A 21,031-nucleotide genomic window follows, 5' to 3' on the forward strand; every position below is an offset into this window, starting at 1 on the left:
CAAAAAACTTTTTCTATTAACAGAGCATTATTTGATAACCAAAATAAGCCTATGCATCCATACGAATGGGCTCATATAACTTTTATAAGGTAAGTATGCTAAATTATAATATGCGAAACAGTCTGGAAATTGATTGTATGGAAAATATGTTAGTGTATTAGTATATAGATATCAAGTCTAAATTACATAATGTTATTAGCTCTCCTATGAGATTTTTTGAAATGAATATATTTTGAAATCTGAAGCCGTTATCAATAAATTTATTACGAAATAATTTCATGAGGTGTGGGAAATCAGTAAACAGAAAAATTATTTTGGAAATGTTAGAAAGATGTTTGAACAAACTGTTCGACAATCCATGTTTGCATCTTTCTGCAAAATAATGGTTTTCAGTACCAAGATCACTAACCTCTGTACCAACCTTATAGAAAATTACGTGCAGCTCAAGTACTTATAATTAGATTAAAAGTACTTACTGTCATTTTCGTATCAAAATTATAAAATATTGGCTCTTTCCAATTTCCACCACCACACCATAGCGACATGAACCTTTTGCGATGGAGACAAATTTACATAATTTTTCCGATCGAATTCCCATTCTTCCAGGACCTTCCTCTCGAGAAATGACAAAACACTTCGTTTTAAAATTGCTATTTTGTATTTACACATTTCATATAAAGGCGTTCTCAAAATCCGGGTAGTGGCCTGTTTCTTTACAATGTGCTGATAATGCCGTTTTATTATCAAAAATTATTCCTTAATTTTATGTTTGATTTGTGAGCGGATGTCCTTGTCTTGAGTTTAGATTTTGTAGTACCCACATATATGTACTTTCTCGCATATGTGGGACCCGTCGCCAATACAAGGAGTCCGATACACTACGTCAGATTTTTCCTCTTTCGCTATGGGATCTTTCAGTTTGCTGAATACTTTTTTAATGGGTTGCTGTAGGTAAAGGCTAGCTGCACCGTTTCCTTGTCATACATTTTGGAATTTTTGATCCTCTCCGAGAGCCCCGGGACATAAGTAATCAATTTATCAATTTTTGCAGTTTGATTTTCCTATCATTATCTCTATCACGCCTAGACTAAAATTCGTATATAAGTTAATAGGTTATATTTAGGCCCAATGCCTAACTTTCACTCGATTGACGGCGCCCCTCCCTAATGTTTTAATAATATTTCCAGCCACCCACACTCACGCCGCATTTGTGTGCATGCAGGCACATGCACGCGCTGCGTACACATGCATGTGTGTGTGCAGGTTGTCAGCACCCATGCACGTATACGTAAGGGGTGGTGTGTGTGTGGTTTTTTCCCCTCCTTAATACCAGAAGACCTTTTCGCGGCTTAGCGGTTGTCATCAACGGCACAACCGGCCTTTTTTTCGATCGACCGCCAACCGGCACACATCGCCGAGTATCACCGTCATCAGTTTTACACTCAAAGGTAATATTGTAACCTTGTATATATTTTCCTACACTCTAATTAAAACACTATTATAACGAGGAAATCCTCTTTGCGTTTTGTTCTTTTACTTTCTTTCGAGAGCACTATCAACCCGAGATCGACCCGTGTGCGCCTACCCACTGCCGGTTCCAGACGCACTCAGGCCGAACATTGGTCCTCCTCACCAGGAACTAAAAGCGCCTCTTTATATATACAGTCCACAACACAGCACATTTGCCTACTACTGAATTTGCACGAATTGCCACAAAAAAAAATCATCAAAAGTTTTATTTGTCACAGCATAGTCCAGCAGAACCACCAAAAAGTTGGAAGTTTGATAGTATACACGACATTAGCAGCCGCCGGATCCACAGCCATCACATCAATTTTTCCACAAAAACAAAGTAAGTTTATATTTCTTGCCACTTTTTTTTGGGTGTTATTTTTTGCAAAGTAAAGAAAAAAAACCCCGTGTAGTGCGAGAAAAATTAAAAATAAAAGTGAAAACAGTGAAGTGATTTAGTGAGCACCAATTTATTTTTCTAATTTCAAAGGTTAAATCACTCGGTTTGTTAGCCTTTATTTTCAGTCCTTGTGATTATCTGGGCTATCCCCCCACCAGTGGTAAGGTTTTCCAGACACAACACAAGGAAGAGGGTAACCTAACCTCACTTTCCGCACCATACTAAATAGGTCTTTGTTGTTGTTTCTTTTGTACTTCACAAACACGAAATTAAGTTCAATTTAACTAATTAATCCGGTGCTCACTTCACTTTTTAAACACTTTTTACACTTTTTTTGGCGCTTTTTTACAATATCGCACGCATTTTTTCACTTCTTTAAAAATACACCCATTATTTGTGGAGGTGGCGAGTGGTCCCCTTTTGTTGTTGCCGCTGAGACAAAAATTTGTACATTAAATCTTTTGCTGTTTTCGCTGCTGTGACAAAAAGTCCAAAAATAAATCCTTTTTGTTGTCCCTGTTGTGACAAAAAAGTCCATAAAATAAACCCTTTTCGTTGTCGCTACCAAGACAAAAAGTCTGCAATAAACAAAATAAATAATAAACTCGAAGTTCAATAGTTTTTATTTAGGGCTGGGCAGGCATATTAACTCAGAAGAGTTCTATTTTTCTAATCGGAAATTTTCTCGTTAATAAACGTAAATAAAACAATGGAAACCTACATCCGTTTAGCAGAATCAATCGCAGAGTTTGGTAAAGATTACGGCCTTATTCCGGAGAGCGACCATAGCAAACACACCCTTGCAATACAGCAGGAAGAGTTGCGGCTCTTGTGGAAGAAGGTAAAGTCTGCTTTTGATTCGCTATTGGGATCTGATGAGGTGTCAGCGGATGACGTTATGGCGATCAGAAAGAAGCAAAAGGCAGCATACGCAATCTACGTGCGATGTTCAGCGTCTATATCTGCTGAGGCAGAAAAATACAAGAAGGATGAAAAGAACGTCAACCCTGAGCAAGAACCTCATGCGCATAAAATTCGCCTCCCTGCTTGCGACACGGAAGTTTTTAAAGGGGATTATCTGTCTTGGCCAACTTTCCGCGACCTTTTCACGGCAATTTATATAAACAATTCCAGCTTGAAAGGGGTGGAAAAGTTATTCCATCTCAACAACAAAACGCAGGGCGAAGCAAAAGATATCGTTAAAAAATGCCCTCTCACAAATGAAGGTTTCGAGATGGCCTGGAAAAACTTGTGTGAAAGATACGAAAACAAACGTATCTTAGTTAACACACAACTATAAATTTTATTTAACTTAAAAAAGGTAGAGAGTGAGTGTGGCAGTTCAATAAAAAAGCTGCAAAATGATATAAATAATTGTATTTCGTCCCTCAAATGCCACAAAATTGACACTTCCAATTGGGATGCAATCCTGACCTATCTATGCTCAACCAAGTTACCAGAGAGCACGCTGGCTCTTTGGGAGCAAAGTATAGACCATAAAATGGACATATCCAAGTGGGACGATATGGATAAATTCCTGTCTAATCGGTTTCAGACACTTGAAACAGTGTCTGGTTTTACAGGGCATACCACTTCGAAAGTGCAAAAACCTAACGCGTCGCGACAATCAACGGAAACCCCTACGAAAAGACTTGGTGCTTTTCAAACGAAAGTATCCAAGCAAACAATAAAATCAATTTGTAAAATGTGCAAATCTACGGAGCACAGATTACCCAACTGTTCACGCTTCTGCGACTTAACCCCAGTAGAAAGGATTAAATTTATAAAATCCACAAGTGGCTGCCTGAATTGCTTATCCCCAGGACACACCGTGACGAAGTGCACCAGTTCCTACAACTGTTCCAAATGCCACTCTCGTCACCACACGCTCCTGCATGCGGATACATCTCAGCACACGGCTGTACGCAATCCTTTCAAAGATGCGGATAATAGCCCAACAACTTCGGCACAGGCGCGACAATCTGCGAACCAGAATGTAAAATCCTGTCATGCCAAGTCCAGCACAGGCGTGCTATTAGGAACTGCTCGCGTATACATTCGCCATAATGGTACCGACTTCTCCGCACGGGCATTAATTGATTCAGGGTCTGAATGTTCCTTTATAACTGAAAGACTGAAACGCAGAATCAATTTGCCAGCGAGAAAAATGCATGCCCAAGTTTCAGGCATCACAAATTCGGTGTCAGCCCAGGTGAAAGAAGCATTCAAAATTGAATTACGTTCACCAGTGGATGCCTGCTTCAGCCTGACTACACCCGTTCTAGTCCTAGCCAAACTCACTGGGAATCTTCCATCCTGCCATATCAACGTCATGACTATGCAGGCATTCCCAGACTTGGTTTTGGCAGACAAGAGGTTCTACATCAACGAAGATGTAGACCTCATACTTGGAGGAGACATATATCCCCAAATTATACTGAGTGGTCTGAAAAAGAATGTACTAAATACACTTCTGGCCCAAGAGACAGTGTTCGGTTGGATACTAACCGGTCGCATCGAAGCACCGAGTCCAACGAAGAGCATCATGTCATTCTACAACGAGGTTGCGTTGGACAACCAATTAAAAGCTTTCTGGGAGGTAGAAAATGTTCCCAAAAACAAAATGGTTAATGAAGAAGAAAGGTATTGTGAACAATTATTTAAGGACACAACAAAACGTGATGAAAGTGGAAGATATACAGTCTCGCTACCATTCAGGCAGGATTACCCTGAGAAGATTGCATTAGGACCGTCTCTAAAGCGCGCATGTTCACAATTCTTCAGAAATGAGGGGCGATTACTGAAAAACCAAGAGTTAGGGAAAGAGTATGTTCGGGTGTTATCCGAATACGAAACGCTTGGACATATGAGAAAAATTAAAAATAATGTACCATCCGACGATTCGGATAATTATTTCCTGCCCCACCACGCCGTTGTAAAGGCGGAAAGTACCACCACCAAGGTGCGCGTCGTCTTCAACGCGTCAAGTCCGACAGCAAATGGCATTAGTCTAAACGACATACTCCACCCAGGTCCAGTACTCCAAGCAGACTTGCCTATTTTAATTTTACGTTGGCGACTGTATCGCTTTGTCTTTAATAGTGACATAGAAAAGATGTATAGGCAAATTTGGGTGACCGATAATCACGCCAAATTTCAAAGAATTGTCCATCGAACATCCCCCAACGAACCCATCAGTCTTTACGAACTAAAGACTGTCACATTTGGTGTAAACTGCGCCCCCTACCTCGCGATACGGTCACTTCTACAATTGGCTAATGATGTAGAAAATACCCACCCAATAGCATCGGGTATATTACGCGAAAGTATGTATGTCGACGACGTTTTATCTGGGGGGCATACAATAGCGTCAACTATCAAAGCAAGGAACGAGATTCGCGAAGCATTACACTCAGCTGGCTTTCCATTGCGCAAGTGGACATCCAATTATGAGGAAGTCCTTCAGGACATCCCCAAAACGGATTTGCTCAGCGAGGACTTCCTAGCGTCTGAAGAGGCTAGCTCGGTGAAGGCACTCGGAATACGATGGAACGCGCATTCAGACATGTTTTACTTCACCGCAGGAGTTTTAGAGAAGGGCGAGAACATCACCAAACGCGCAATCCTATCCGCTATAGCCAAACTTTTCGACCCTTTAGGCTGGCTTGCACCAATGGTCATAGTAGCAAAAATATTAATGCAGAATATTTGGTTAGAAGGCACCGGATGGGATGAGCCTGTCTCACCAAATACATTAGAACGGTGGAAAACCTTCACCCAACACTATGGCGAAATAGATAACATACGGATACCGCGGTGGGTAAATTTTTCCCCGGAAGGCGAAATAGAAATCCACGGCTTCTGTGACGCTTCCGAGAAAGCATATGCTGCAGCGATATATATGCGCGTAAAAAGAGACGATCAATTTTTCATTCACTTACTCTTAGCAAAAACCAGAGTAGCTCCAGTGAAAACCATCTCGCTACCACGTTTAGAACTCTGCGGCGCCGTGCTTCTCGCAGAAACGATGGAATCAATATTCCGAAATATTCATTTAGTATCCGTAAAAGTTCACCTCTGGACGGATTCAACCATCGTACTCGCATGGATAAGAAAGCCGCCCTGTTCCTGGTCAACCTTCGTCGCACACCGAATCACTAAGATCATCGATATGGTCGGTAGCAAGGACTGGCTTCACGTGGACTCGGAATCTAATCCAGCGGATCTAGGAAGCAGAGGACTACTTGCATCAGAGTTGACCAACAATTCGTTGTGGTGGCACGGACCTTCTTGGCTGCAAGAAGACAATTCCTACTGGCCAGCACAAGAGACCGAATACAAAACGTCCGTTGAGGAAAAGAGGGCACAAACATATGCCACGACAAGGATAGATCATGTAGATATTCTCGATCGTTTTTCAAATTTACCCAAGGCTTTGAAGGTTCTATCCTATGTTAGGAGATTTTATAAACAAACTCACCCAAAAACTAAAGCAATGTTCCACGAAAGGTCGTGCATAATCTCAGCCGATGAGATTAAGGCAACGACTCAAGCATTAATACGAGTCTGCCAGAAACAATTTTACGGGACTGAATATTTAAAATTAAAAAATAGGGAACCTATCGATCGCAAGAGTGAAATACTGTCCCTAAATCCATATATCGACAAAGATGATATTATTAGAACAGGGGGGCGTCTAGGGGCGTCAAAAGACATGTCATACAACGAGCGTCATCCGATCATCTTGCCTTACAATTGCAGGCTGTCTCGCCTGACAGTTATGATGGCTCATCATGACTCCCTTCATGGCGAGAGCCAGCTCATGCTCCGTCTCATCCGAACCCAATACTGGATACCGAATGCCAAGACCATGATCAGAGCCATCATCCACAATTGCAAAACCTGCATTATTCACCGAAAGCAGGCACAGTCCCAACTTATGGGGACCCTTCCCTGCGAGCGGACTACTTTTACCCGCGCGTTCACCAATACCGGGGTAGACTTTGCAGGGCCTTTCGACATCAAAAGCTACCGCGGTAGGGGATGTCGACTGTCAAAAGGCTACGTATGCCTTTTCGTCTGTTTTTCCACTAAGGCCATCCATTTAGAAGCCACTAGTGACCTTAGTACCCCAGGCTTCCTCGCGGCCTTTTCGCGTTTTATCGCGAGAAGAGGATGTCCGAAGAAAATCTACTCCGACAATGGTACGAACTTTGTCGGAGCTTCCAGATCTCTACGATCGGAATTCAAAGCCTTCCTGGCAGAAAGCCGAGACAAAACAGTCTCCAAGTATAGCCATCAAGCATTAACTTGGCATTTCATTCCCGCTGGCGCTCCACATATGGGCGGCTTGTGGGAAGCGGGAGTGAAGAGCTTCAAAAGCCACTTCAAAAAGATCGCTTCTCCCCACAAATATACTATGGAGGAGTTCCAAACACTTTTGTGCCGGATTGAGTCGTGCCTCAACTCGCGCCCTCTCAGTCCGGGGTCGAATGACCCAACGGACCTGGAACCCCTAACTCCAGGACATTTCCTAACAGGCAGCCATCTTCTGGCGCCGCCAGAACCGGATGTGAACGAAAGCACGGCCTCCATAATAAACAGATGGCAGAAGCTCAAAGCCCTCCATCACACTTTCTGCAAACGATGGAAGGTGGAATATCTATCCGAACTTCAAAACCGAGTGAAGTGGAAGCATCCCAAGGAAAATATAAAAGTGGGAGATCTCGCTGTCCTCAAAGAGGACAACTTATCTCCCAACGAGTGGAGGCTAGGTAGAGTCGTCGACGTACACCCAGGAGAAGATAACCGAGTACGTGTAGTCGACCTCATAACCGAGAAGGGTCAAGTCAGACGACCTTTGGTCAAACTGATCCTTCTTCCCACGGAGATAGATTGTGCGAGGACCAAAAGCTTCGCTTAACAATCCCCCCCGTTCCTCCACATCCAACCGAGAAGGGTCAAGTCAGACGACCTTTGGTCAAACTGATCCTTCTTCCCACGGAGATAGATTGTGCGAGGACCAAAAGCTTCGCTTAACAATCCCCCCCGTTCCTCCACATCCCTCCGTTCAAAAAAAAAAAAATATCCCACTCACTCGTTCTCCCATAACTAGGATACCCGAAAAGCCCTCACGCAGATCCCCCATCTGCCGCAAAATTCTATTTTTTCATTTGCAAAAAAAAAACCATCCCACTCACTCGTTGTTCCATAACGAGTATACCAGAAAAGCCTTTACGCAGACCCTCGGTCTGCCACAGAAAACAAAGGCACTCGGCCCATAATCTTTTTTTAAATTTTCAAAATTTCAAAACCCAGCGCTCGCCCACCGAGGCCAATCAACCACCCTAATGCAGATCCCCATCTGCCACAAAACAATTATTTTTCATTTTCAAAATCAAACCCACAATTCACCCGCTCTCCCAGAGCGAGGACAGCAAATCAACCCAACTTCACCCGCTCACCCCGAGCGAGGATGACAGAACACCTACACACTCGGCCAAAGGCGCGAGACAAACAAAAATGTATGTTTACATGAATCCGAAATCGTAAAGTTTTCGTGGTGACACTGATGAAAGTTCATCTTCAGAAAGTCTTCCAAGCACCAAGCGAGACCGACCGGATTTTTTCATTCTAGTAGGCATTCAACAAAGCAATGATGCGGTAATTAAGAAGTTTGTATTTTGCATCGACATTCGATTTCGATTAGGGCTTAAGGTAGAAAACTTGGCGAAATAGTTCATTACGCCCCTGTGAAATGGGCATAAAACTCATTATTCAATCAACAAGATAGCCAGAAAAGATTCAGAATCCGAACATTGAAAATGATTCAAAACTTTCGATAATCTACAGTAACCACAGTAGACTCAAGTATGATTCCACCATGTGGGATTGGAAAACTTTCTCTATTCAGTTTTTGTTTTTTTTTGGACATTACGAGGAGTCATATCAAAAAATTGTTCAAAACTAGCCCTGTTGTTTAAATTATATGATAACTCATTATTTGGTCAGAAAGAGTAACCCACTTGGTAGTGGTATAAGGGGAAATTCAGATTTTTAATCACCTACATGCTGAGGGTAAGTAGTTCAAGCAACTCTGGTGGCAGGTGAACAGCGTGTACGTACACAAATGCAAACCTAGATGCTTACGCATATCGGACTATGTGAGCATCTACATTAATAGTAATTCAAGATTTGAACTCACCCTCTTTTTGTTCAGTGATTGATAGTTGCGTGTTGTGAATGGATGTGTACCTCGTTACAGTGCACTACCATATAATTTGGGTACTTCCGGATCCATGATCTCATCAATTTTCATTGGTTTCATAACGTCCGCAAGGAATTTTGGAGGCACATAAGCGTCTCGTATTTTGCAAGGAAGCTAATGACACCTAATTTTATTGAAAAAGAAATATGACTTTTCTATCGCACATATTTATTTATGTAAATATGTTTATATCATTTATGAAAGCTCAAACCACATATAAAACGTGTTCCACCATAGAAGGGGTGGTTGGAGCTTTCACCGACGATATTTTAGACGACAAAGTATACTACCAATGAGCTCCTGTTAATGAAGTTGGTTGAGAAACCACATTTTGATCTAATAAATACAATCTTTATATCACGTCCTTCATTATTGTTGTATATGAGTATCTTAATTACAGTCACGCTGTAGATATTCACAGCTATAACATATACTTTGTTTTTTTTCGACACATAAAGTGAATAGTCTACAGCCAAAATCGTATTTGAAAATGTTAAAAGAAATGATCATCTGCAAGGGCTACATAACCAAATATTTAGGTCACCTTGAATTTTTTCCTGGTCTCCAATGTAACTGGATGTTGCAATTTATTTCCAGTACGTATTATAGTGTGAAACGTCGCGGGACATTGTTTTTGCAAATTTCCCACCAACCACTCTGTCAAACCTAAAGACGAGACAAGTGACTCAAGGAACATATTCACCGTGAATAGACACTACCAGAACATAGGAATCTTTAAGTTTTTTTTGAACGTGCCATATATACGCATACGGAAATTTTTGAAACATTTAAGCACGATTTTCGCATCGGCAGGGAAAATAAAACTACCGCCAGATACTTTTTAAGCGTATCGGTTTTTCAATGCCCGCAATCAAGTTTTTGAAGTTAAGCACTGCCGCAGCTGGCTTTGTAGTGATAACAAATGGTAAAGCTCTAAAAGGCATTTGCTCTGACAGGAACTCCAAAGGAGATATACAAATTCGCATCTGTTTGAAATCCCAAGTGCCCACAAGTGTCGCTTGTGATTTAAGCTCAAGTATATTACCACCCGGTTGTAAAGTTACTTTCTCAGTAGCTACATAATTTGTGAAATCCGATTGCACACTTGGTGATATTGCGTTTAGTACTACTCGTACGACGCACTGGCTGTTTGGTTTTAGGCAATTCACAAGCTACTGAAGCACAATCTAATGTATTATCTTGTTTGTAGTCTAAACGTAGTGACATTTTAAGAAGGGATTCTTTGTGTGGTGAACAAATCAAAGGTGGAGCGGCTACCTCGCCAGTAAGTGGAGCCACATGCATTTCATATGATAGTTGTATACTTACCAATTTCAGTTGTACCTTAACAATATCATCTTGTATTATGTGTTCTACATTTAACACATTTATATCACAGATACGAAAGTGATCTTTTTATTGATTTAATAAATCCGACGAACGCACCAACTGCTCCAACTCTTGACAACATGATATAGAACTGCATGTTTTAGTATAGGCCAACGAATCACCCATTTTGCGATAACAATTCGCTAGTTCCAGTAAAGTTTGTAAGCATAGTACATGCCAATTTTCAGCTTTTAATTCGCGTAATAAATCAATGAGAAAAAAAACCAACAACCTTATGTGGTTCATTAAGCGCACAACAAAAGTTACCCAAATCCACATCCAAACCCACGGGACGTGCTGATGATAACCATCTCTATGCACTACTAGTGTTTAATTTTTATGTACTTCAACATACCGATAATATTTTGGCAAATCTGCATATGTTACAACACCTAAAAGTTCTTTAATTTTTTCATTGGCACTTTCCATGCTAAGGTAGAGACGCTCTGCATCTATAGATATTTCTAATACCTCACAACGCACCAGATTAGTTTTGTTTAAAGCGCGTGGTTTACCATTATTATCCACACTGATTTTGGTCAAATATGCCTTAATTGGCAAATCACCTAAATAGCGTGCCATTGGCTCTTCCATATACAATGGTTTGACAACAATAAGACTTATTTTTTGCGCCTGGCAATAAATGATGTCGCCAGGATTTATCGCTTCTAAAACACAACGACAACCTTTTTGTTTGTCTTTATTTTTGTTGACGAAGAGTTCATACGGTGGCAGCGGTGCTATATATTGTATATTTTCTGGTAGTCAATTCAGCATCATACAAATCAGTTGCCTTTCGAGCAAAAAAATTGAGGGAATTTGAGACGTTTAGCACGATCTTGAAATGTAAAATCACTTTGACGTTCCTGATAAATGCTGTCGTCGATTTGGTTGGGTACACCACAATTTTGTAGGCTACCCGCACCACGTTCATCCTCCCATATTTTTTGTATGGGCTGACCATGAAAGCTCGTGTTATATAGCTTGAAGTCATTTCGGTTTGATAATTCATATACACTTGCAGTCAAATTCAATTGTAATTTAACTAATGCAAATTGATAAAATGCATGAATCTTACAACAAAGTATTCTTTGCCAATGTACGCGTTAGTAGTTAAACTTTTTTCAATCAACATACACTTGTCAGAGCCAACCGTACTCCATGAACGTAAAAAAATGAAAGAATGAAGCAACGGAAAAAATCTTTCGATTAGTCCCGTTTGCTTCAATTCAGAGGAATTTACATTCTATACACGGGTGTGTATGAATGTGCACAATTTTTTTTCTTTGCTGCTGGTAAATATCCACCAGTGCACGGACCTTTTTTTTAAGGCAAAATGTTGGGAGACGGAAAATGGTAGTAGAAGTTTCATGAAAACAATAACTACGGTTTATATTGGTAACAAAAATCCCCAATTCATTGTAAAACAAACAACTCGCAAAATAAATCACATACCAAAACGTCTAACAACCACAACAATTTCCCAATGTACCAAAAAATACTGCCGCAAAATAACCGATTTCGGCAGGTTATCGTTTACGTAAAACTTTTTATTGGCGTTAAAAAAAAAAAAAAAAAAAAAAAAAAAAACTGAGAAAAATAGCGCAGAAAATATTCGCGTGCTCAGTTACTATATTTCTCTAATCAAAAAAAATTCATTTCCTATTTAAGTTATTCACAAATTTGTCAAAATGGACTGATTTGGTCAGTATCGCCTCCTAATAGTAGTTGGGTGGGCGCGGCAACTTAATACTGTAATGCAGTATACGGTTTCAGTGCGAAAATACTGAAATATTGGTAGAATCTAGGGTTTGGTAGCAGAAGTCGTAAAAGTAGTGAAAATGAAAATGGGTCAAAAAGGTAGGTCAATCTACCAATGCGCTAGAGTCCGCGCACTGACTGCCCATATACTTACACCAACGTATGTACACATATATGCCGAGTTTAAATGCACATTATATTAGGGATGCATAAAATGATGCAAACGGGTACCCAAAAACCCGTTTCCGGAAAAATCGGTACCGGAGCCAAATACCCTTCGGGAACCGTGTCGCTTGCTAAACGCCATCAATGAAACGGGACTACAAGCGTACTTGGGAAAGATTGAATAAATAACCGAAAGGTAATACAAAAAGAGAAAAATGATACATTCTACAAATGATTCTCCTCATCCAAAACGAACATTTTTTTTATTTTTTCTTTACATCGCATACAATTTTGCTGTCCAAACATTTTTTTTGTGGCGGGCAGGGAAGTTGTGGGGTTTTAGCACCAACAACACAAATAACAGCGAATCAAAAGAACCCACGCTATACACCTTCTACCCGGCCCGGCACCAGAATGTGCGAACCGAAAAATCGTAAATGCTCATTTTCTGCAGCACTAGTGTGCCCGTGGCCAACTAATACGCTACCGGGTGACACAAAATAAACAAAATAAGGCACTAAAGACCCAGGCACATAACGTGTGGGGAAAGAGGCCATGCATAATGCACGCCACATATGAATATTTTTTTTATGCAGCGACAGACGTTTCCCCTTATGCGCGCGCTAATAAAATTTCCCAAATACCCAATAATACAACTAGGGACCACTCGCCCCCGCATTTTCGAGAATAACTCGACCCAGTCAAACATATTGCTTTTCTTTCAGAAAAATGGGTCGCTTTGCCGCTATGCAACGAAGCGCTGCCAAGAACGTCATGCGTTATACGTCGGAATGCCGCGCTTGTTTTAAGCAACATCCCATACGCCTGTGCCCCATCTTTCGGGCCAAAAAACCCGAGGAGCGTCTTTACTTAGCGATCCGCGGGAGCTGCTGTGGAAATTGCTTGGCTCTAGACCACCGCTCGAATACGTGCCCAAGCCAAGGCCGATGTAAAAAATGCGGCGAAAAACATCACACGATGCTTCACATCTCCTCGATTGATGAAGAGGAACAGCTACTCCACGAAGCCCGCTCCAAACCATGGAGTGTACATGTTGAGGAGGAGCTGGAATCACCCCGTGAGCGAATTGACGACTCCATCTCGTTATATGCGTCAGATGCTGGTACGGAGACTGGGCCTCTTCGTCCAGCTCGAATCCACCGAACCGGAGCGGAGACTCGGTCTCTTCGCCCGAACACAACATCAGCAGCCAAATCGTATCGACCGCTTTTGCAGCACGAAAGGAAGCGGCTCCAGCACAACCCATCTACAGTCCAGCGCCATGTTCGTGACGGCCGAGCGGAGACTCGGTCTCTTCGCCGGCAAACTAAGGACCCTCAACGAAGACAACCACCGCGCGATCGCAGAGCGGAGACAAGGCCTCTTCGCCTGCAACAACGACATCACACCCATCATCAACCACGAGATCGCAGTCACGGATCCAACTCGCTGCAGCTCACCACCGTGTCCGCCTTCCGGGCAGGGCTCCTAGCCCCGCATTCAGCTGCCACCGCCACCATGATACCGACGGTAGCGATCACCCCCACCGCGGTCGTGAAAATAGAAGCAGGGGGGCGGCTGCACCTCGTTCGCGCCTTAATCGATGGATGCTCCCCCACCACAGTGATTGCGGATGAGCTCGCCCAGGAGCTCCAACTTCCTACCAGCAGCATTGGCGGGCAAGCAGGATGTCTGCTGCGTATCCGAGGAAGACACGGACAGAACAAAAGGATTGCGACCCATGCTGCGGTCGTATCCAATTTTCGGCACATGACACCCACGACCAGCATCGACAGCGCTATCGCAGCCCCGTACGCACATCTCCGTCTTGCGGATCCGCAGTTCCGTGCATCCGAGCCGATCCGCCTCATCCTAGGAACAGATGTCTATGCGGAGATAATATTACCAGGGATTCTGCCCACCACGTTTGGCCTTTTGCTGGCTCAGAGTACCATCTTTGGTTGGGTACTCTCGGGCACAACCAAGGCCTAACATGAAAATATTCGGTAACGACCGAAATACAGGAATTTTTACACTTTTTATTCTTTTTTTATTTATTTTTTATTGAATTTCTGTTGTACACAGTCGCAAGAGGTGTGCATTTAAAATCCTGTATCATTACAATAAGTTATTTTTCATTGAATTTTCTTCATACAAAATTCTATGCTTGTTCATTTCCAATGAATTTGTAATAAACGGCAAGAAATATGAACATATATATCTTTTTACTTTTTTTGCAATCCCTAGCTCTAGGCAAACATGGCTCCGGCTTCTAACCATGACGGGAAAGTGGCGAATGACCGAGGCATCCGTAACCAAGCTCGCACACTACGCAACTCATCGTACGTGCTGCCAAGCCGGCGGACTGGCCGTCGTTAGGTTAAGTTAGTTATAAGTTTTTTATTTTTTCCTCTTCTTTACGGTCGGTGATCCTTGGATGACTGTGAGGTTGCGTACCGCAAGGGGGGCGGCATGTTTAGGCCCAATGCCTAACTTTCACTCGATTGACGGCGCCCCTCCCTAATGTTTTAATAATATTTCCAGCCACCCACACTCACGCCGCATTTGTGTACATGCATGCACAGGTTTGCAGGTTGGCAGCACCCATGCACGTATACGTAAGGGGTGGTGTGTGTGTGGTTTTTTCCCCTCCTTAATACCAGAGGATCTTTTCGCGGCTTAGCGGTTGTCATCAACGGCACAACCGGCCTTTTTTCGATCGAACGCCAACCAGCACACATCGCCGAGTATCACCGTCATCAGTTTTACACTCAAAGGTAATATTGTATCCTTGTATATATTTTCCTACACTCTAATTAAAACACTATTATAACGAGGAAATCCTCTTTGCGTTTTGTTCTTTTACTTTCTTTCGAGAGCACTATCAACCCGAGATCGACCCGTGTGCGCCTACCCACTGCCGGTTCCAGACGCACTCAGGCCGAACAGGTTAATTTCGTGGGGAAGTCATTATTTTTCAGGGTATCCTTAATGATATTGATGTTTTTGTTGTGGTACAATGTGTCGCTGATGGAGAGAACACGCCTCATACAATTTTTGGCAGTGTTAATTTTTACATTTCTAGCATGCTGCGAGTAGAAGGTAATCAATCTTCCAGATGTTGTGGGTTTTTTCTACCAGTCTATTGTTAATCGGTTATCTCTCTTAATTATTAGGGTATCCAAAAAAGGTATTTTTCCGTCCTTTTCTATTTCGATCGTAAACTTAATAGAGATACCCGTTGAGTAGATTTAACAATTTGTTTGTGTCCTCTATTTTTACTATGGCGAATAAATCGTCCACATATTTAGTTAACAATCAAGGTTTGTTGGCCGATTCCATTTCAAAACGTGTTAAAACACCCTCCATCACAATAATTTTTTCATTTAAGAAAAAATGTATCATTACAATAATAAGATGAAATAGTTTTTGTTAGGCCTTGACCTCGATTCGAGCCCGCCATCTCTTTTATTTAAAACAAATATAAAATTTATTGAGTTGTATCCGTTAATGCGAAAGACATCAAGTAGAGAAAGATGGAAACATTGCCATTGCACCCGCAAAAGTGAAGTGACTACTTACTTACTACTTACTTAATTGGCGCTTAACCATTTAAACGGTTATGGTCGTCCAAAAAGGCGCGCCAGTCGCCCTTCTCTCTGCCAACCGGCGCCAATTGGTCACACCAAGGGAGTTTAAATCGTTTTATACTTGGTCCTTCCAGCGGAGTGGGGCCGCCCTCTATCTCCATAGACGGGTTCCGGTAGAAACACTTTCTTGGCTGGAGCGTCATCTTTCATTCGCATAACATGGCCTAGCCAGCGCAGCCGCTGCGTTTTAATTCGCTGGACTGTATCTGCGCATAGCTCTTTCTTCGGTACTCGCCATCGCCAACGCGTAGAGATCCATAAATCTTTCGAAGAACTTTTCTCGAACACTCCCAAATCCGTTTCATTTGATGTTGTCATGGTCCATGCTTCTGCACCATATAGCAGGACGGGAACGATAAATGACTTGTAGAGTATGATTTTCGTTTGCCGAGAGAGGACTTTAATTTTCAATTGCCAAATCCAAAGTAGTATTTATTGGCAAGAGTGATTCTTCGCTGGATTTCAGAGTTGATGTTGTTGCTAGTGTTGATATTGTTTCCCAAATAAACGAAGTCTTTTACTATTTCGAAATTATGGCTGCCAACAGTAGCGTGGTTGCTAAGGCGCATATGTGCTGACTCTTTACTCGATGACAGCAGGTACTTCGTTTTGTCCTCATTCACCTTCAAGCCCATCTCTACCGCTCCTTTTTCCAGTTTGGAGTAAGTAGAACTAACGGCGCGGGTGTTTAGACCGACGATATCTATGTCATCAGCATATGCCAATAAATGCATGTTTTTATAGAATATTGTTCCAGAGCGGTTAAGTTCTGCAACTAGTATAACTTTTTCCAGCATCAAGTTAAAGAAATCGCATGATAGGGGGTCACCCTGTCTGAGATAAATTGAATTAAGCAAGGAAACAAATACAAGCAGAATAGCCTAGTGGTTAAGGCAACTGAATGATAACATTACGAAATTTCCTGATGATAATTACGAAGCGATTTTCGAAATGGTACCATCGCAATATGCCAGTAAATATTATTTATTATAAATTATTATAAGTCGATGTTAAGTTCACGAATTCTTAAATAATAAGTATAAATTGAACACACCATTAAACATGCAAACTCTATTTTTATTGTTTTCCTTATTGACAACAAAATTTTTGGTACTAAAGGTTTCCTAAAACAAAGCAGTGTTTTCAAACTATGTCCGATCTCAAAAATTTTTTTAGGTAGAATATCCCAGAAATGGTTTTTACATAAGCTGTTCTTTAAAATTCACGTCTGCAAGGCGCATAAATTGTTTAAATATTCAATTGTTTAAAGAAAATTTATTGCAAACCAACAACAAAAACAATTTTTGCAAAAAAAATAATTTCACTCTGTACTTGAATTTCTTTTGAATCTATATCTAAAAAATGTTCCCGTTCGGCCGCTTGCTTTCGGATAAACAATTAATTTGCCAAAACAATCCAATAATTTTTAATTGCTAATTAAAAAGAATTATGCCGAATTTCGCAACGATATTCACACAGTGGTCTTCTTGGCCACAAAACTCGGCGCTAACCAAATATCATCGCACAATATTGACTTGGTAAAAGCGGGGCTCAATTAAAAAGACTTGCCCATATACCTATAAAAAACTAAAAAGTAACGGAATAACACATGCCGATTTTGTGATCGATCAGTGGCGACGACGGACAACATCCTCCTGGAATTTGACGCAATCTCAAGATGCAGGGCTAAGTTCATGGTTCATCATAGCCAATACATTCCCACAATTAATCCCTCAAACCAAGAGAACTGCTAGGGTTCATCAAGGAAGTCGGCTTGGTGCTGTAATTTCGAACGGCTCGGAAAGGTCCTTCCCAATTCTGACTAAGCTGATGGTGTTGCTCAACGTCATTTTGCACAGCCGTATAAGTTTTGCGGGGGAACCACGACGTAGAGGTGATGTGTGTCGATTCTTTTTTCGCGGGGTTTTTCCAAGACTTGGCGCATTGTGAAAATCTGGTCGATGATAGGTTTACCACGTCTGAAGCCGCACTGATAAGGTCCAATCAGCCGATTCACTGTGGGCTACAATCTTTCGCACAATACACTTGACAGGACCTTATATGCGATATTAAGAAGGCTGATTCCACGATAGTTGGTGCAGTTTGCAGTATCCCCCTTCTTTTGGACTGGGCAAAGAACACTTAGATTCCAATCGTCGGGCATGCACTCGTCCGCTCATATTTTCCGAAGAAGCTGTTGCATGCGCTTTACCAATTCCTCGCCGCCGTATTTGAATAGTCACGCTGGCAATCCATCAGCGCCCGCCGCCTTGTTGTTTTTCAATCTGGTTATTGCTATTCTGACTTCATCATAATTGGGTGGGGGATATTTATTCCAACATCGTTCATTGCGAAGTGAAGTGACTAACTTTACATTAAATGGAACTACCTCCATTTGTTGTACCATGCCGTATGTTATCACGAAGGGATCACCGCCATATCGTGTTCGACTCCATTATGTTTGGTTTGTGCTTGTGAAGTGTCAAACTAAGGTGATCTCAAACTGCTCACAAGGTCCATCGTCTAAGACTGTTTATTTTATTTTGAAACTTTTTGATTAACTTCACCTAGAGTTTTTTCACCTCACGTCAAAAGTTGTAAATATTTTTATTCTCTGGTTAGTTATTTCCGGCATAACTACTATCGGTCCCTGATGATAATAATTTCCGCTTTGCGAGTTTAACATCGTAGGAGTATACTTACATATCAATTGTGTTATGATATCTTCCAAGCATTTTGACATGCACTGGGATTTGGCAAAACGGAAAAATCTGTGTTGCCATTGTTCTTTTGGTCGAAAACGGTCAAAAAGGCCTTTACCAAAAATTTTTCCAATCGAACAAGTGATTTTCATTAAACAAATAGAATTTAAAACATAAGGTTACTGCTCTGAGTCTGCTGCGAACAGTTTTTGTAACACAATAACAAAATACATATGTAAAATACTTTCTAAGACTTCTATACCCAGGTCTATGTGAGTATAATTGTGAAGTAAAGCAATACGGTTACTATCTTATTTTATTAAAAAACCACAATTTTATTGCGGAGATATCATATTTCATATTCATACTTTTTCATCACATTCACATTTTTGCTTGTTCATTTGGTTTATTTACTTCCTTGGTTTTCGGATTGCAGTTTCCAAAACCCTTTATCTCCTTTGGTCGGCCACATATCTACAAACAACAGAAAATTAAACCTGTTTTTTCTGGTGTTTTTTTTTTTTTTTTTGCGAAAAACATTAAATATAAATATCTGCAAAGAGAAATTTTATATGGTTATTGCGCAATGAAAAAAATTTCAAATACATGTTTTTTCATTAAACAAAGAAATTAATATTTTACTTTGTTTATTATCTGTTTTGTTTTTTTTTGTTTTTGTTCTGAGATTTGATTTTGAAGTACTAAAAAACTAAAATTATGACCGATGAGCAGAGGAGAGAACGGTTATACTGCGTAAGTGTTTTTCTTTTATGTTTTCCACAGTCACAGCAGGACTGAAAACGTTTTGTTTACGATAGACAAAGAAAGAAATGAAAAATATGAGAGAATAAATGAGTCTCATATTGCTGTGTTAAATATATTCCTTTTAACTTGAGTAAATTTTTTGGCCGATTTCTGCCGTATAGATATAAGTTAAGGCAGATTAACATAAAAGCTTTGTTCGCGTTGCTTCGATCTGACGCTTTGGCAGATCCATAATATAAGAAGGAGACGCCTTACAATGTTCTACTCTTTGTAAGTCCTTCTTTGACAATATCTTAACTTTTTGATTCGCTTTACATTCTACAAACTTTGTTCAGAAATTCGACTACTGTAAAACAGCCCCAAAAGTGAAATTTTTGTTACAATTTACCTTACTTTTTTCACACTTGAAATTAATTTTGCGTTCCGAATGTTCACCGCCGTTTCGTTTCAAATACTACTAAGTTATAATTCACTATCAAATGCAATTCAGCTTAAAGTAGTCTTTCGTACCTAAATTGCAACACTACACCTTAAATTTGCGTTGTTGAGCCAGGCTCCAAAGACAATATAATACAAAGATATTGCATGTTGCAAATAGTGTGGAGAAAACCTTCACAAAACTCTAGTAGGAATGTGTTGAACTGGCAATGTATGTATTTGTTATTTAACTATTATTTGTACATTTTCAAAATTTGGATTTTACTCTCTAAAACTCCAATCAGTGTATTTCATGTGCTTAAATTATGTTAAAAATTGTGTTAAAATTTGTAGTGTGGTGGAACGGTCCTACCAGAATTTTGTTACGCTCCGCTGCTTTACACTGAAGTTCACGCACTCAATATCTTCTTTGGAGGCATTTAGTGTTTGACGTTTTTGCACACTTTGGTATGGTACAATCTGGAGTATAAGTAGGTGGGTATACAAAGAAACTTTGAGATCTATGCATTGCCTTATTTTATCAATATCAATACAGTAAAAATATATTCCTATGTATACATACTATTCGGAAGCGTCATCAAGATTGTTTCTTCTGCGGGAGACCACCCAGCCACGTTAAACAAGGCAACGCCACACCTGCAGATTAAGAGAAATCGTGTTATTCTTATTACAAATGTATATTTTTATAAATATAAGTGGGTAGTTCATTGAATGATTAGTTCCTTATATAAAAAAAATTTGATCCGTAAGCGTTCATCGCAAACACCCCAGCATAATTTTTTGGAAGGGTTTGCACACATTCAAATAATATTATTTGACTTTCCAAACAATAATAGCTGATCCTAATAAAATTTTCGTTTATGCACATCTGATTTAAAAACAAAGCTGTCTAAAAACGGTTCCTTTTTATATATTTTTGTTACTTATTTATTTGTTTATTTATTCAGTTTATGGACACAAGTTTCCATCAACATTAAAAGAC

The 21,031-nt window shown here is 40.6% G+C and overlaps 1 protein-coding gene across 1 annotated transcript in view; it reads right to left on the minus strand.

Moving 5' to 3' along the window:
- Ptp52F (Protein tyrosine phosphatase 52F) overlaps window positions 1–21,031 on the minus strand; it is a 2,268,497-nt gene that overhangs the window by 296,661 nt on the left and 1,950,805 nt on the right. Inside the window, exon 7 of the mRNA XM_067773018.1 lies at window positions 20,612–20,685. Coding sequence (XP_067629119.1) covers window positions 20,612–20,685 — 74 coding nt within the window. The remainder of the gene's footprint in view (window positions 1–20,611; window positions 20,686–21,031) is intronic.

This window comes from Eurosta solidaginis, chromosome 3 (assembly GCF_040869045.1).
Source record: "Eurosta solidaginis isolate ZX-2024a chromosome 3, ASM4086904v1, whole genome shotgun sequence".
Taxonomy (NCBI): domain Eukaryota; kingdom Metazoa; phylum Arthropoda; class Insecta; order Diptera; family Tephritidae; genus Eurosta; species Eurosta solidaginis.